The sequence below is a fragment of the Asterias rubens genome, chromosome 11 (assembly GCF_902459465.1).
Source record: "Asterias rubens chromosome 11, eAstRub1.3, whole genome shotgun sequence".
In the NCBI taxonomy this organism is placed as follows: Eukaryota; Metazoa; Echinodermata; class Asteroidea; order Forcipulatida; family Asteriidae; genus Asterias; species Asterias rubens.
The window spans coordinates 16,358,759-16,377,469 of NC_047072.1; the positions used below are offsets into that span (position 1 = coordinate 16,358,759).

The following is an 18,711-nucleotide window of genomic DNA, read 5'->3' on the forward strand; positions in this document are numbered from 1 at the left end:
GGGTTTTTCAGATATAACGCTGACAAATCCAGAGAGAATGTATACACGCAGGAAGAAATAATTTATATAGGATTAAAACAATTGTAGGTTCCAAAAACAAAAAGTTACTTTGCCTTTAAGATATGCACATGTAGTGATAAGAGTAACAAGACATTTGATTCGCCTGGCCATAAGTCACTGACTGACTAATTTAAGTCAACATTAGTTAATGATTTGTTTAGTTTGGCTTGAATCCCTCGGGTGTCATCAAGATATTATTAAGATACCCAGCCGGACGGAGCGTTGATTTTACTATCCGTGTCTGCCACTTAAAATGATCTTTATCCTTTAAAGTGATTAATTTCATGGCCCTGCTAAGCCAGAAATCATCTTTAAATTAAGTAAAGAAAACCACCTGATTTCGTCATAAAAAAAATGAAAATAAAATGTTAATTTTGTAATTAAAATGGCTTAGAAACCCACTTTCATGGGTACAAAAAAATGTTGGTTAATATTTAGAACCAGCATAGTGACACAATCTGAAGGTCGAGCTTTGTGTGGTCAATTTTAGGTGAATTGAATTAGGTTGAGTAAATCATGATAAAAGACAAAATTGTGATGTCAAATTTGGTTTGCGGGGCATTCAAAATCTTGTTGTTCAACAAACTTCTGCTTAGCACACTTTTTAAGAGCTTTTAAGCTAAAATTAAAATTATTAAACTTAAAAACAAATACAGAATGAACATCATTTGTCAATGAATAAATAATTCTTGGTAAATTGTGTACAAATCATGTACATCAGTGTTTTACACTAATGTGATGAAGCAAAACACATTCAAAACAAAACTGCATTTTGAACCTCCAAAGTAAGCTCCAAGTTCATGAAATTGGTTCCCGCCTTCTTGGATTTCTAAATTCTAGATCTCCTTCTTGGCAAGATGTTTATTTTGATCACCGAGCACCTCTCTGCTGAATGAGCCACAAAGTAACATTACAGAACTGGTAAGAAAAACAACTTGTCCTAAAATCAAAGATTTACATAAAACTTACACGGTCTAATGGTAATGATAGTAGAATACATCCCATGAAATAGTTCTGTCTGAAATGTCATTATTTTATGAGAAATAAATAAAACTAATTACCCGTTTGGAGTTATCTCTCAATGAGCGTTTTATTAATTTTTTTAATCGTTAACATGCAAAATGTGTAGTCTCTATTTTCTCACGACCCAGATGGTCGATCAATCTCAAACAAAACTTCTACAGGTTTGTCAGTTTATGTATATGGTGGCTTACATAAGTTGCTTACACTGCCAGCAACTGTTTTGTTAGCAAAAACCAATTCTGTAATGTTCCTTTAAGATGGTTCTAAGAAGGAAGACCCAGCTCTTGCCAGCTGAAGTTAATCATTTTCAAGCGATGTCCCTGCTGATAACATATTAATGCTCTTCCAAATTTTCCTGCATCCGAAGAAAATGAGAAAAACAAATCTATTCATTAGGAGTTTCAAATTGAATTGTGACTGCCTCCTTTTACCATGACTACATCAAATTAAAGCCTAGAACATCCCAAACCTCTATTAACACTACAGAGAAATAAAGAAGCGACTATGATGATGTGTACTTTCTTAATCTCATCAAGTGATGTAATCTTTGCATGTCTCATAAGATGCTACGGAAAGCTTTGCCTTTCATTATTAGTGACTTCATCTTTTCATACTCACCTTATAATAGATGTTAAATTTTGCATCGGGGATAAAGAATATTTATTTTTGATTTTTACCCATACACTGATGTGTGTTAGCACTGTATACTCAGTACTTTCCCGAGTCCTGTGGAAAAATATCACAGGCATGTTACTTGGGTGGGATTCGAACCCACGACCCTTGCAATTCTAGAGCAGTGCCTTACCAACTAGACTACCGAGGTTGCCCGGTAGCTAGAGGCAGTTCAAATCCTTTGTTTTGGCAGCGGGTACCGCAACGATATAATAGATGTTAAATTTTGCATCGGGGATAAAGAATATTAATTCTTAATCATACTCACCTTGATTCGTTGGAATCAGCATTGGATTTATGCATCAATTTCTCCAAATCTGCTTCAAGTTGCTATGGAAATTGAAGAGAAAAAAAACCAAGAATACAGTTTAGCCTAAGGGAAGCTCTAGCATTGCAGACAAGAATGTTTTTTTCCTAATGGTACACCTTGCTTTCGTATGGTGTACTAACACGGTATGCCATTTTGTAAAACTAAATTTTGGACTCCACAAAATTACGGACGGTTTGAGTTCATGAAGTAAAAGAAAAACCACACAAAATCAAGGGATTAATGAAATAATATTAAATTTGCACCGGGGAAAAACAAAAATGAATTTTTTCACCCCTGATGAAAATTTAACATCTAGCATGATATTGATCGAACTGTTGAGGTGACAACCCATCCGTTGTTCTTAGAACTTTATGCAATATTGGTGTCCCTGCAAATCTAATTAAATTTTGATTAGCCAGAAATAAAACAGGTCGGCCTGACTCATCTTGTTTTATTGATTGATAAAAAATGTACGTAGGTTACAAGTACAACCTGACTAGACGAAGATGAAAGTCATGGCTGACAAAAAGGTCAGAACCAAGGATCCACCTTTAAGGAGCAGGGCTTGCTCTTAAGCTTTTTGTTTAGTAGCCAACTGGGCTCTGGGTTTTACTTTCCCCCAGGAAGTTTTATTCGCCCTGATTTTAAATATGTACTGTCATAAATCTTTCTGATGCATTACTTATTATAAAGGTATTATAGTAGCAATCACAACAAAGTATTTTAATAGGCAAATAAAGTTCCACTCAAACACCTAAAAATAAATTAAAACATTTGAAAAATGTAGGCCTATTATTCATCTGAATGGAAGAAATCTAACATTTTAAATAAGTAGGTTGCACAGTTTTTAAGTAGCCCACAGGACAATTTGAGAGGTGATGTTTACTAGCCCATAGTTTTTACTAGACAATGTATGCCGGGCTAGTGTTAAGGGGTGAGCCCTGAGGAGCTACGTTGAAATGATGGCAATTCCACCGTTTAGTACGAAACCTCTGGAGTTATAGATTCCAGGAGCTTTAGGGAACACTATCCTCAGAGCTAGAGAAATTTATTATGGAGCGTGACTTCTTTGTATTTTTGAAGAAATTGAATGCACTTTTCAAGGCGTAGACATAAAAAGTCTGAGAGGCCCCTTGGCTTTGAATTAAGTCCTTCACAATTCTAGAATAGAACCCTGGATGTTAAAGTGGATTGTATTATTATTTTGTCTTCTTTAAGAATACGCAGTCCTTGAATTATAAGCTGACTACGGCCTTCAATGCCCCATGTCTTGGCCTTCTTTTGGTGCCCCTTCAAAAGTTTCCCATCGACTTAAAGATTTCCAATGGAAGTGCCCTTTTCAAAAAGAAAAAATTGCCTTGCCCTTTCAAACATAAAATTCTAAGCCTGGAGACGGTCAGAGCAATCTGATCGTTGACACACCGGTTCTTCTCGTCAGAGCTGACGCTAATCACAAAAGAGATTTTCACATGGTGTCACCCCAAACCAAAATGTGGATTGTCTTTTGCAGTGTTTAAACTATTACAAGGTTTATTGATCTCAACCAATGCATCTCAAGTTCCCACGTGAACAGAGTTTGATCACCCATGGGAAATCAATGGATTGTCATTAGACTTTAGTCAGAATCTTTATTCAATTCTGCTCTTTCATCAAGAACTTTTTTTCTTTCTGATTACAAAAAAAACTCAAAGGCACTACACACTAAATTTCTCCAAATAATTTTTTAGCGTGAAAATTTATTTGGTAACGAGCAAGGGAGAGCTGTTAATGGTTTAAAACATTATGTGAGAAAAGGGTAATTTCTCGCTGAAATATTAACAGAAGGTTTCAGGCATGAATTGAAGTATATTTTAGGCATCTAAAAAGACACACTTATGTGCAACAAGGGTGTTTTTTCTTTCAAGACTTGCAACTTTGATCAGATTTGTTATTTTATGCACTTTAAAAGCAATGTGTTCTGCTTCTACATTTGTAGCTGTTATGCATCTGGAATTTGACCCATATAAGAGGCTGTCTGAACACATATTGCTGACAAGCTGACATAATTGACTGACTGTTTGTTTCTATCATAAACATATATCTAGGTCAATGGTTTAGTAATATCGACTGATTTTCACTTCATGTGGTTGTACATCAATAACATGTAATGTGCATTGTCTTACTTTGATCCCAGTCATAGAACTAAAAAAATGTGAACACAATTTACATTATCAACAACAAAAACAAAACAACCTTTGATTTAGGGGACATAAATATTGAAAAATATTTAAGTCTCAGAAGATATTTTGAAGGAGCACCCAGGACCAAAGGTAACCAAAGCACGAAATAATAATGTCAATATTTTCAGTTATCACAAATTTACAAACTAAATGGTTCCTATGAATAGATTGCCTCTAAAGGTCCAATTATCTGCTTGTAAAATATTGGTCTTGTTATCTCTAATTGCGTTAATTGAAGCACTTTAAGTGCAGTTAATGACAACTTTAAGCCTTTCAAGACCCTTCCTTCACTCAGGATTTGTAATCATAAGTAAATTTTGCCCTAATTCATCACCAGGTAATTACATTTTGGGCCAATTACTGGGGAAGTATTTCAACAAGAACACTCAACCACCAAAGCCCACCTAGATTAAACAACCTCTAAATTATCGCTAGGTTTGACAAGGTCACAAGTAAAAGGTTTTTTCATTTAAAATGAACATTTTTATTAGTGGACTTCATAAAATCGAAATTGGAGGGATGGGTCTCTGCAAAGGTCAACACAGATACTCTGCAGCAAATGATTAAGTAAAAAGGGGTACTGGAGGAAAATTAATGGATGGGTCATCCTCAACACACAAGCAAAGTAAATTAGTTGGCCTGGCGCTTCACTGTTTTTTTAATATATTTATAATTTATTTTTAGCCTCCGAGAAAGACTCTGCTAAGGGCCAAACGTCAGGCTATGAACTTTGCATAAAGGTCACTTTAAGATCAGACGATGAGTGTTATAACTGTATGTTATTACTGGGTCTGACTGAATCAACTCTGCCAATATACAGCTAGAATACAAATATTGACTGCTTCGAGTACTACAATACCCGAGGTGATCCTCGGTGCATTGATTTCCCAGAAGCGAAGCCAAAAGAAAAAAGACCTTCTCCGTGGTTCAGGGGTGTTGCAATATTAAAATCAGCAAGAGAAATACTAGAATTCAGAAGTATGCAAATGATGACAATGAGCCACAGCTCACTCATATATACAAATTACTGTCCTGCAAGAGAGTTTGTATGTAAACACCCTCCTTTTAAAACTCAAAGTAGTTCAATTTTAACGAATTTTAACCTAAACAAAGGATTGCGTTTCCTGTAGAAGATAAACATTTCTAAACAAAATGATTTATTTTCTTTGCCTTACACACACACCAAAGGTGGTTTGATTCATTATTATTCAGGAATAATACAATTCAGGATTATTTTTACAGCGTGATCTTATTTGCTCTGGATTTGAAATGAAATTTTCACATGTTAGTTTTTATTAATAAATCTACATAATAGGATTGAAACAATCAAACAGTTCCTAAACCCAAAAGAAAGCCAAAATGATAAAGAAACTCCGAACTTAAAACCATCTTACCTGAATTGTCTTCTCTAGATATTCATTGGTACTCAACACCTTCAAGACATCCGCCTCCGTATCTCGTACACATTGATCAAGATGTTGACAAACAGACGCAGGGACGTAATTCTCATTCAGTTCAGATCTGAGATTCTGTAGTTCATCCATCTGAGCTAAGATACCAACATGAAGCTCAAGTATCTGGTCCTCGATACCTTTAGGTTTATCGTCTCGATGATGATGTCGAGCGGCTCTTAAGGATTTCTGCGTCTTGGATTCTGGCTCTGGAGGAGGCAGATTGTCTAGAGTCTCCTGCTCGTTTCGAACCTTCTTTCTTAATCTGTTAGAATTCAAGAAAATAAATGTTTCAGTCAGGTCAGTATGCTTGTGAGAAACCATTAAGTTGCCGAACACAGGCTGGTCAGGTTGGTGTAGTGATGTCTTGCCTCGCCTTCTCTCGAACCCTGGTTTGAATCATGCAGGGGACGTGGATTGGGTTTTCACTACTTGGCTGCGTGGGTTTTCCCTGGAATATATCTCTAGGGTTTTCCTCTCACATCTAAAACTGAAAATTCTTCTATGTCTTTTCTCTTCTCGTTTGGCTCTAACAAGAGCATTGAGAATTTATCAAAACCCCAAAACATGAATATTCAATCTGAATCAAAGAACACAATTTGGCAAGAATTCAATCTTTCTGACATTTCCTGAACTATTGATCATATTAAAAACTATCATTCAATCCATGCACAACTCTTAAAGACACTGGACACTATTGGTAATTACTCAAAATAGTTGTATACATAAACACTAATTTGGTTAGTGAGCAACGGAAAGCTTACAGTATAAACATTGTGAGAAATGGCTCACTCAAAATATGACTTCAGCTGAAGCCTTTTATCTAAAAGTCACACAGTAATGCAACTAGGGTGTTTTTTCTTTCATTATTCTCTTGCAACTTCAAAGACCAATTGAGCCAAAACTTAAGAGGTTGTTTCTCACTAAAATATTTTAGACTTCAGGCCTGAAGCCTTTTATTGGGCATCTGAAAGCACAATTAATATTTGTGCAACAAGGGTGTTTATTGCAAAATTTTGATGACCAATTAAGTCAAAATGTTGACAGGTTTGTTATTTGATGCATATTGGATAGGGATACAGCAAGTGAGGAGACTAGTCTATGACAACTACTTAAAGTATAGCGTGCCTTTAACTAACCATTAGTGGACAGTCACAGCCTTGAGTCAATTTGATCTTACACTTAGTGAGACAATGATGACTTCACTCAATGCATTGATTGATCTTAGATATTCATTAAATGAGTACAAAGACCTGAAAGAAAACACAGCCAGGGAGAGAGGGGGGACTTTGATCTGGACAATTGCGGACTGTTTAGGCCAAATAAAAAATGTTTAGCATCCCCGCCCGCTTTTTTTAGAAGCATTTATAAAAAAAAAAATTATGAAAAATTATATTTTAATTTTTACTTGTGGACTACTTAGGGCAAATAAAAAAACATGCTAAGCGTCCCCTCCCGCATCTTTTTTAGAGACCGCTTCTGTTTTTCTTTTATTTATTTTAAAATGAAAAACTTTTTTGAAACTCTTTTAGAAGCCCAGATGGTTGTTTTTAAAAATGTGTAGGTTGGCCTTTTTGAAGAAAAAAAAAATCCCCTTCTTCTTTAAAAAAAAAAAAGACAGGACACTAAACATGTTTTTTTTTTAATGGGGGGGGGGGGGCCTTCAGTCAACATCTCTCATCACACTTTAACACACTCTCATTCCCTGTAACTTATTAAGGAGAGGTTTCTCTAATAATCTTATTTTTTTTCCTTTGTTGATTGAGTTTGCAGAGTCTGTTTTTCACAACCTCATTATCTTTGGCTGAAAGCTTCGTATAATAGAAGGTGATTGTCCAGGCCTGTATGGTTAATTTCTGAAAGGGAAAGGGCACCAAGGCATTTTCTCTTTGGTACATGTAACGGGCACCCTAGGAAATTGGAATGTCTACTATAGCAATTTAAGGGCACCAAGGCAATGAGAGGGCAAGGCCATTTTCAAATAGAAAAAGGGTACTAACTTTTCTTGGAAAATCTTAAAGTCTATATGGGAAACTTTTAAAAGGGGCACCAAGGCCTAGTGCCAAGACCAGGGGCAACGGAGGCCATGGCCTCCATGAAATCTCAGGCCATTATTCTGTGAAACTTAAAACACAATGAATCTCTATAATCGTAGGACTTAGGACGAGTTAAGTTCCGTGTCGGACGCATTTAACATCCTAACTCGAGATAAGATTAATCCTGGCATTTGGTTAAGATTAATCCTGGCATTTGGTTAAGATTAATCCTGGCATTTGGTTAAGATTAATCCTGGCATTTGGTTAAGATTAATCCTGGCATTTGGTTAAGATTAATCCTGGCAATTGGTTAAGATTAATCCTGGCATTTGGTTAAGATTAATCCTGGCATTTGGTTAAGATTAATCCTGGCATTTGGTTAAGATTAATCCGGGCATTTGGTTAAATCAATGGCAGGATTCCTTTTTAGAAACTATTTTCAACTTTGAACATCTCACCTGTCATTTTCCTGCAGTAACTCCTTAGCCTTCTTTTCAAGCAGTTTGACTTCCTCTTGTGCATGGCTCACCTCCCCTGGTGCTATAGGTGTACCACTTGCCAAGCTCTCAACTTGTTGAACCAAGACCTGGCTGTGTTTTTGAGGTTGGGTGTCCAGTAATGAGCCCATGTACACTTCATACTCATTCTAAATAGACGGATAAACAAAAAAAGGCAATAAGTTATCATCCAGGTAACACTAGTGTCTTTTTGCCAAGTAGATTCTTTTTCAAAGAACTCTCTTGCTGAACATCGACCATGTTTAGACACCCAATATCCTGAGGGAATGCATGCAGTTGATTTAAAAGTAAACTCAAATTAATTTTAATGGCTTTTGCTGATGAGAAACACACTGCTTCTAAAAAAAAATTGTTTTTTCTTTCTCCAAAAAATAAACAAACATCAGAACGTTTGAAGTTGTTTAAATTATGAATACAAGCACCTAAGGGAATGTGCATCCACATAAACACACTGCTGCATACAAAAAAAATTCTGTAATAAATAAACATGAAAATGTTCGAAGTTGTTTGAATTATAAATATTACCAGCACTGACATGCAGTGAACAGTGCAATTATTGACAATTAACGTCAACGACATAAGATTGCCTCAAGCATGTTTGGAAAATAAAGCTATTATTTTTTATTTAAACTGCTGTTCCTACTACTAAATTAACATGACGTCTGAGCATAATTTGACATTTTATTCATAAAGGCACCTGCAAATTGTTGTTAATGAAGTGGATTGATTCCTGCTTGAGATTGAACCTTGGGGCATGAAATGAATATCAATCTTGATGCAATTATTTGCTTATTATTTTACACAAACTAAACACCAATATAATAAAAATAAAAGTACAAGTGACCTGTATGCTTCGTTTTTGAAAGGGCAAGGGCACCAAGGAATAAAGACACCCTCTGAGGAAATTGTACATTTAACTAATAGAGCGTTTCAAGGGCACCAAAAGGAGGCAATCACGACAACTTAACCACGACAATAACGTCCTTTGAATCTTTGGTCTTGAAGATTTACCAAATGTTTAAGAGATACTGTAAATGGTAAACAACACAGGCATGAAATTTTGGGGAAAAAAGTAAGACAATTTTATTAAGTGCAATGGCTGACCTACATGTACCCGTGGTGTAGGCTCTAATATTTTTGTTTTGGCTTTATTAATAACAGATTTTCAGATATTTCAAAGGAAAAGAAAAAATCGAAAAAACAGACTGAAGCAGGGAGAATATCGAAGGCTTGTAAACAGTAGACTCAATGTACATTCTACCCTAATCAATGGTTTTGACTTCACTCAAACAGGAATGGCCTCAGGATATTTTGTCCCCTAGGGTATACACAGCTGCATATTTGCGGACTTAATTGGAGCCTGTGAGTCTTGAATCCACAGGTTATAACCTCTTCTTGTCAGTGTGTACTTTCAGTTATTTCCCATGAGACATAAAATATTGAAGATGAAACTAAAACACCGTGGTCATGTGACGATGTTGACACTTAGTCTGATGATGCTTGTCCGATACTTCCTAGAGGAAATGACATTCCCCAGGTCATTGCCTTGGTGCCCATGAAATGCAGTAGAAATTTACAATTTCCTCAAAGGGTGCCCTTTACCAAGGAGAAAATGCCTTGGTGCCCTTGCCCTTTCAAAAATAAAGCATTAGGCGTGTGACATGGTAATTTCCCTGAGCCGGAGTCTAGCTAACTGACAGATGTGTAAATGCTGAGTATTTAACATTATATGAAGCAGTAAAAGCATAAAGAAAAGACTTTGAGCGTAATCAATCATGGATCCATTAAAACTTCATGTTTTGTTAACCATCAAAGCATTAAACTGTCATTCCAATTACTCAAATAGCTCATAAAGAATTCATTCAATGTCAAATTCAAGCATGCCAGACTGCATTAAGCCACCGATAGACAAACATTTCTTATCTTAAAGCGTCATACTTTTCATTTAAAGCCATTGGACACTTTCGGTAAATAGTAATGTCCAAAGCCCACACTTCGCATATCACATCTTATATAATATAAAATAACAAACCTGTGAAAATTTAGGCTCAATCAATCGTCAGAGTCGGGAGAAAATAACGGGAAAACCCACCCTTGTTTCTGCTCGTTTCACCGTGTCATGACATGTGTTTAAAGTAAATCCGTAATTCTCGATATCGAGAATTGATATTGTTTTAATGTTTTCTCAAAAAGTAAAGCATTTTTTTTTAAACCTTCTGTAAGCCCTGTAAGTTATTTGTAAATCTGTGAACTTTTAATTTTGGTTCTGTACCGCAAGTGTCCAATGGCTTTAAACACACGCTCAGGCCTGCAAGCTTCGTTTTTGAAAGGGCAAGGGCACCAAAGCCGTGTTCGCATTGGACTAACGTTTCACCGAGACAGTGGTTAACATTCCAAAAGGGGAAACTTACCAGCGTCCGCACTTAAATTTATTTGACTTGGGTAAACTAACCGAGACCATGGGTAAACTAACCGAGCTGGCGCCCTGCGTGACATTGAATAGTTTGATAATCACGAAAATATTATGACAAAACATGTCAGCTTCTTCGGGCCACGAACAGATGGGAGACTTAACCGAGTCGTCGCGTCTGCATTGGACTTTCTGGCTCGGTTAAACTGACCTGGTCAATCTTCCTGGGCACCTTTGGCTCGGTTAAACTACCCATTCGGGTTGGGTAAGTTACCTGGGAGGAAAACTTCCTGGGCTGTTCGCATTGGACTTAAAATGGGTAAGTTACCCATTGGCTCGGTTAGTTTACCCAAATTAAGTCCAATGTGAACAGGGCTCAAGGCACTTTCTCCTGTGGTAAACCAATAAATAATAAAGCGGAAAAGCATCTCATTACATTAGTATTTCCCTTCAACTCAATTGATAAGAATAATTATGAATTGACAGATATCCTCACTACTCCAAGTACATTCAAAGTATATTCCATTTTAAATAATCTGGTCCAACTGGGGAAAGTTCCATATATATGCCCCACCTAATAGAATCGCAAACTTGTTTATTGTGTCTCAAAAAGGAGTGAAGAAGTACGGGAAAGTACTGAGTATACAGTGCTTACACACATCAGTGTAAGGTTGAGCCAAATAGTATTCTTTATTCCCCATGCAAATTTAACATCTATTAAAACCAACTCAACTTGTTTTAACTACAAGTCTTCTGAGACCTTCAAAATTTGAAACACTTTTAAGGTGGTTTCAGGCATTGATAAAAATTACAGCATAAAAAAACCCTGCAATTCACATCAGTACAACTGTAATTGTTGTAACACCACTCTCTCACTCACTCCTAGATATGGGTTGATTATTACACGTAAACAAATAAATAATAAAGCGGAAAAACCTCAATATTACATTAGTCTTTCCCTTCAACTCAATTGACAAAAATAATTATTAATATTGACCGATATCCTCGCTACACCAAGGATGTCCAATATTAAATTATATTTTTTTTATTTTACAATTTACAAACGTTTGCAATCTTCAATCTTCATTGGATGAAAAACAGCAGTTTGCACTGAACATTTTGTGCACAATTAACACTACTTTGATTTTTTAGCAAAGATGAATTTCTTTTTTTGGGGGGGGGGGGGGGGCAGCAAAAGCAACTGGAATATCATGCTCCTGAAAAAGGGGAAAATCATTTACACTTTGGATTTTTGGAACAATTTGATTGTTTTAATCCTACATACAATCAAACGGACATGTGAAAAATTCATTTCACAAGATCACAAAAGGACCTCAGATTAACATTTTTGCCATCAAAACTAATATCAATTTACACAACCACATACCTTCAAAGTATGTTTCTCAAAATGTCTACTAATACTATCAAAAGCTGCCGTCTACTTTCTTCTTGCCAAAAGTTTGTATTGCCATTCATTTTAAGAGTGAGATTCATCATCAGTTCTGGGTTTTTTAATATATTTATTTTACCCAATAGTGTCCAAACTAAAACATCTAAAACACAAAAGCACTAAAGCGATTTTTGTTTTCAGAAAGAAGCCAACCAAGTACCATGAAGAAGTAGGAAGAAAAATTGTCATGAAGTTGTGACAAAATATTTTTCCTTTTTTAACCATCACATTACTAGTCACAAAATTGCTAGAAATAAACAAATATTTTAAAAGTCTACCTGTATCTGAAGCGTGTAAGAGCCACAATCGATGCATTGCACTGTTCTTTGTCTTGATACCATAATACGAACAAGTCAACTTCCTCAAGAAATGAAAACAATCGCTGTGAGAAATCTTCTCTTTTAACCAACGATAACGATCACCAAGCAAGACCTAACAGTAAAGATGCAGTGAAAGTATTCACTGTACCAGTAGCATCAAATTACAACCAAAAGCTCTTCTGATACAATAATGAACAAAAGTCAGCTTTCTCAAGAAACAAAAACACTCGCTGTGAGAGCTCTCCTCTTAAAACTGCAGTGACAATCACCAAGCAAGATCCTACAGCCAGTAGTGATGCAGCGAAAGCTTTTAACACTGTACCAGTAGCATCACATCACAACCTAAGGTTTTCTATATGAACAAGTCAACTTCCTCAAGAAACAAGAACACCCGTTGTGAGAAGAGAAACCTCCTCTAACTGACGATATCACCAAGCAAGACCCTACATACATGTAACAGCCAGTGGTGATGCAGCGAAAGCTTTTAACACTGTACCAGTAGCATCAAATCACAACCAAGATGTTTTCTATACATAATCATTATGCCGGCAGCAGTGAGGCAGCCTGAGAACTAGGCTCTGGAGCAGTCAGTGTCCCTATGTGATGTCTCAAATTGTATGCTTAGACAACAAGTCACGACCAATTTGAACTTTGTTTCACAAAGCTATAGTAATAAAATATCTTGTTTCTCCCGAGGAATTTTGAACTGGTCAATAATCTGAATATTCAAAAAAATAACCTCTCCACATAAAAACAAAAAAAATTTCAACCAAATTCAAATTTTTATTTGTTTATAAATCAGTTGCAGGTTGACATGTATTATATTAAAATGATTTAGGGCTGAAAAAAGAAAATTGGCTTAAAAGTGTGTTAAAAAAAGAAGAAGTAGATTGCACAGTTTTTAATAGCCCACAGGGCAAGATGTGAAGGGTGTTTAGTAGCCCGTAGCAGATTTGACTAGACAATGTACGCCGGGCTAATGTTAAGGGGTGAGCCCTGGCACTTCATGTCAATAGAAGTTCCTGCAATAAATGAGATCGTATTGAAGGCCTAACTGATGCCGAGGCAAATAGCCAGTAATTTAAATCATTCCCTGTGGAGCAGAGGTTTATGGACGTTCTTCAAAACAGATTCTTTGTTGCAGTCAATTTCACACTGTTCAATGTGTTATAATTGGTCACAACGGAACCCAGTTAATACAATCAGTATTCAGTCTGACCTACTCATCACAAATTATTCATGGATGTTATCCACTTGGATAAACCCATCAGAAAACTGACCTTGTAAACTTTGTTGTTGCTTCAATTATGAATGTACATGTATATATTAGCTACATGTACACATGTATGGCTTAGGCCTAGATAATAAGCTCAGAATTCCTATCACGAATCACCCAAAGATATAACAAATAAATGGATAAAATAACTAGAATTAACTTGTTTTTTCCCCTCATTAGGGGGCCTATAGATATTCCTAATTATCTTATAATTATTTAAGCTCTTTGGGTTATCTACATGTATTTGCGATTTGTTTTCTTCAAAATAGTCAGCCATCAATAAGACAAAAAAATTCCTGGAACAAAAAAACAAAAACATAGGCCTACATATGATTTTCAGGGAAAAAATGTACAACTTTGAATCAACTATTAATCATGTCAATAGCCAAGGTGTTTGTCCCTGGTGTGTGTCCCTCATTATGTTGAATTAACAGTAAATGAAGGAAAGTTTGATCAATAGAGGGCACTATTCGCGTATAACAGGGCTCAATTTCATCCAGCCTGTAAGCAGGGTGCGAAATTAACGGTTGCCCGGGGCAACCAAATCGTCCGGGCAACCTGTGATTGTGTCGCCGTTGCCCGACGGGCAACCTTATGAAAAACAACAATTTAGGCCTAACCTGCTTATTGTGCCAGCTCCAAAGATCGTTTGAATTTTCCACAAAAAAAAAATATTTATGATTGTCAACCATTTTTGTATATTCCACGACGTCAACCGGACCGCGAGCCATGTGAGAACTTTCCAGCATCATCATTCACGTATTAAATAATATGCGATGGCACAGCGCGGTTAAAATTGCAGTGCTGTGTAATAGCGGGACAGTAATGCACGTGCGTACATGTAGGGTACACGTACAACATTTACAATTGGAATTCACGTTCTTGTTCTGTCCCAACTATAGAATCAGCCTAACTGCAGATATATGGGCCTTTACTTACCATCTTTGCTGTGTAGCAAAACACATAGTTGGGTCATTTCTATAGTTGGGACTGAACGTTTGCACCGCTGATCCTGGTCGCACACGCGCTTCCCAGCAACCGCTGGTGCCGTGCAGTTGTCATGCTGCACAGTGTGCCGCGCGCGGGACCAGCTTGCAAATGATAAACACGATGAATGGAGGCTGCGGGCACACACGCTTTCTAGAAATTGCGCTTTTCCGGGGATCACTGGTGCCACACGTGTTATGCTGCACGCGCACATAACAAGCGTGTGGGAACAGCTAGCGAGCATGTGTGAGCGCAGATCCACTCGCTACTTTAATTTGCGTGGTTGACACTGACAGTTCTAATATTTACGAAAGTTGCATGACACAAAGAATATCTCTTTTTTTTTCGGGCAACCTATTTTTCTTGTGGGCAACCTATTTTCAGTTGCTGGTTGCCCTGGGGGCAACCAGCAAATTTTCTTAATTTCGTACCCTGCTGTAAGCACAATAACCTGCTAAGGGCAGAAAAGTATAGCTTAACAGAAACAGGTGACCAGGCAAAGTTAAATTGTTGTGACTGGTGCCCAACTTAATTTTTGCTCAGTAAAGAATTTTATCAAGTATTTTTTTCTGCTGCAAACAGCTTTATGAATTTAGCCCGCTGTAGATTTCAAATGCCAGTGTCTGGAATGTTGTAAGTTTATGTGGGGGAGAAAATAAATTACTAAAAAGAAGATTCAGCTGCTTTCTAGACTTGATTTGAAGATGAAACTTTGAATAATGTCCACGTACTTTAACACCGGCAAGTAGGTCACCAAAGGTTGGGGTCACTGTCATTAACTCCTCCCAAATGTTGCTATAAATCTGAAGACGATGGAAGTTTGGACCACTCAATCGATGTACCTCATCGAGAGACATTAAATCCTGGAGTAGAAAACAAATAAAGTAACTTAAGGCAAATCATTTCTTATATTGTGATCATGATTTTTTAAGCCCCAGGTCTTGAGGATTTCCCCCAAAAATGTCAATCCCCTGCCTTTACTCCTGTGTCCCTATACTACATCCCAAAACGATCGCTCTATGCACAAGCCAGGCACTTTCTGCAAAATTTTTAAACTCTGTTATTTGCTCATTTAATTTTTCAAATGGATGGGTAATGTTTTTGTTTTCTTCAATTTCATTGCCGTTCACTGCTATTTCACTATTTGATTTTTAAATGAGGCATCATTGTTTCTAGCAACTGGCTTACTTGCCTTCAAATTTTACTGAAATTCAGTAGAAGATGATCTGAGAACTCATTAAGCACTAAATGTGGTACATTATTAGTGGCAGTGACACAGGAGACGAGGAAGGTCAAAAATATCTTACACCAAGGTGCTGAAAAAGGGAAACTGGTGTAAAATCACTTTGTAGACAACCTGGCCACCCTCATGTTAGACCGAACTACATGTACTTGGAAAAGCCAACTTCAAACCACCAGTGGGCAACAAAGTGAGTGAGTTTTATAAATAAAACACTTACCGTTTCCAACTTTTTCTCAAGATGTTGGACTTGCTTCCGTCCAGCTAAGACATTCTGTTCAAGCATGTCTGGTCTCTTCATGACGTTAGTCTGAAAGTCTACAAAGCGCTGGAATTGTTCTTTCTTAGTTACACCTCCGAGATGACTCTCAATAAACTGATGTCTTTGTAGATTGGAGCCGTCATCTTTTTTCATTTCTAATGGGGCTAACGATTTAGGAGATCCAGTCCTGTGTGGATACTTTGGTCTGGTACCCTGACTCGATGTAATGGGAAGCATAAGTTCAGGCAATCTCATTTCTTCGACGAAGACATTATCACTGATATAAGACGCGACTGTGTTTGGTCGCTGATCGGTGGGGGATTTTCGCTCTTGACTTAATGGCCTGGTCTGAGGTGGACTTTTTCTTCTTTTTTGTTCATTCCCGTGGGATTTGGGTACATTTTGTTGTGGTACGTGAATACTTCCTGACGTCCCGATACCAAAGTTATACATAGCATCAGTCATTTCATCATGGTGTTCCGTTGAGAGACGAGGGGACGGTAATTTTGAAGGTTGATGCATTAATGGGATTCCCTTTCCAGAGCTCTCCCACGGGATATGCGTCGCCTTGTCTGGCGGCTTCCATAAACGATTATGATTCAAATGACCTCGGGTCATGAGGTCAATGTCATGTTTCTGTTCTTGGAATATTCCTTCTAAAAGGTCGTGTAGAGGGCGCTCTTGTACTTTCTCCATTGTTCCGAAGCTTGCGAACTCTCAGTCTTGAATTCTCAAAGGAAATCCTCTGTGTGTAGAATGGTTTTTAATATTAAAATTGATTTTCAAGAGGTCGGGGTCAGGGACAGGTGGTCAAGTGGGATTGAATTTAAAGGGGGCCTTTAATCAAGATCTAAGTCTTTAGCGAAAGTGGCGCATTGGTCGTCGCATCACAGTGTAAAAAATACTGCGCTGATTGTTGTGAACGACACAGACAGTGCACAGGTGCAGTAGCCGGGCTAGAGATCATAATTTTATATGCAGGCCTATGTACCTGCATGTGTACAGTGCCGGGCCTGCAGAAATATTTCCGTATCCTACCAACCACCACTTTTTTATTAATTTGGAATTTTTTTTTGTTACTTCACACATGTAGGCCTATTTTATAACAAAGTTTTCATGTTTTTTGTAGGAATTTACTCAAACAAATTCAAAACCAAAAGTCAACAAATTTGCTTTTTGTAAAAATGTTTTTCCTGATTTGGAATATGACTCTTCCTTCCACTCCATTTAATTTCTAACTAACATGGTTTTCCGTCATTTAAAAAAAAACAAAGAACAGAAAAACTTTTTTTGGGCGGCTAATGTCATGACGGCGGTCGCACTAAATACCGACCCCTCACGACAACTCACGACAACTCATGACAACAATTTTTAAATGCACTTTAACAGAACATTTGAACATAATTCAAACCGTTTAACATGTTTTTTTACCCCGAATTTAGTAACGAACGGAAATATTCGCCATGTTGTCTTTCGACGTACTTGGACGATTCTATTAGTTACACAGCAGGGGGCAAGAGGGCTGAGTTGTATTTTTTTCTTTTTGGTTTTAGCTGCTGTTTATTACTTTCTTGTTAGTAACTATGCCGCCACTATGGATTTCGAAGTTAAAAGGTTAAAGGGGAGATTCAAATATAATATTTTGTTAAACTCCATGAGAGGCACATAAAATGGTAAATAATTATCTTGCATATTGTATCACTCCTGCAGTAATAGAATCGTTCTACCGTTCGTTACTAAATTTGGGTAAAAAACACTTTTTTTTACAATTAAAAATACAGTTTTGTCAACAGTTTGAAAATGATTTGGGTGCATATATTTAACGGTTGACTAATTTTCAAATGTTCTGTCAATTAAAGTGCATTTGAAAATTGTTGTCGTGAGTTGTCGTGAGGGGTCGTGAGTTGTGGGTATTTAGTGCGACCCCATGACGGTGGTGGCAGGTTTGCATTGCAGTTGCACCATTCTACCTCCATGGTTGCACTAACTAATTTTATTTTTAGGCCTACTTACAGTTACACGTCATTCATTCATTCTTCTGGCTCAAAATTACTACTTGTCCGTCCAATTTGCATGCAACAAGTTAATTATGTACCTTGTTGTTTTTATGCTGTCTTTATTGGGGAAATACTTCAGAAGTGTGTTGATTCTGTTGCCAAGTTTCAGCCGAAACTAGTTGATTTCTTACGATTGAGGGCGCTCTGTAATTTTCGCCGTACGGGCACCACACGTGGGCACCCCCCCCCCCCCCGCGGCGGTCGTCTACTTTTTGTGCAAATCAAAACAAACAAATAATCAGGAAATGCGTGTTTCTCAGTATATCACTCTAAAACATACCTCGATATCTCCGGTCAGCGGGTCAGCCTCTGTCGAGCAGCCACATTGAAACCAAGCATGTTGATTGGCTTAAAGGAGACATTTTTCCTGAAGTTTACAGATAAAATTGACGATGATCACATCGTCACCGTACCGCCTCA

General features: G+C 37.2%; 1 protein-coding gene across 3 annotated transcripts; it reads right to left on the reverse strand.

Moving 5' to 3' along the window:
- Positions 1-1,270: 1,270 nt before the first annotated feature.
- Positions 1,271-18,693, reverse strand: LOC117297077 (uncharacterized protein C6orf118-like). 3 transcript variants are annotated; one of them, XM_033780207.1, is made up of 7 exons: positions 18,572-18,693; positions 16,193-16,979; positions 15,464-15,595; positions 8,230-8,417; positions 5,679-6,000; positions 2,024-2,085; positions 1,271-1,438 (listed from the first exon to the last, which is right to left on the reverse strand). In XM_033780207.1, the coding sequence occupies exons 2-7, from the start codon at positions 16,928-16,930 to the stop codon at positions 1,381-1,383; spliced, it is 1,500 nt and encodes a 499-aa protein (XP_033636098.1). In that variant the 5' UTR covers positions 16,931-16,979; positions 18,572-18,693; the 3' UTR covers positions 1,271-1,380. The 3 variants fall into 3 exon arrangements, with proteins under 3 accessions (XP_033636098.1, XP_033636097.1, XP_033636096.1); XM_033780206.1 differs by lacking the exon at positions 18,572-18,693 and adding an exon at positions 18,330-18,407; XM_033780205.1 differs by lacking the exon at positions 18,572-18,693 and adding an exon at positions 18,248-18,395.
- Between the last annotated feature and the right edge of the window lie 18 nt (positions 18,694-18,711).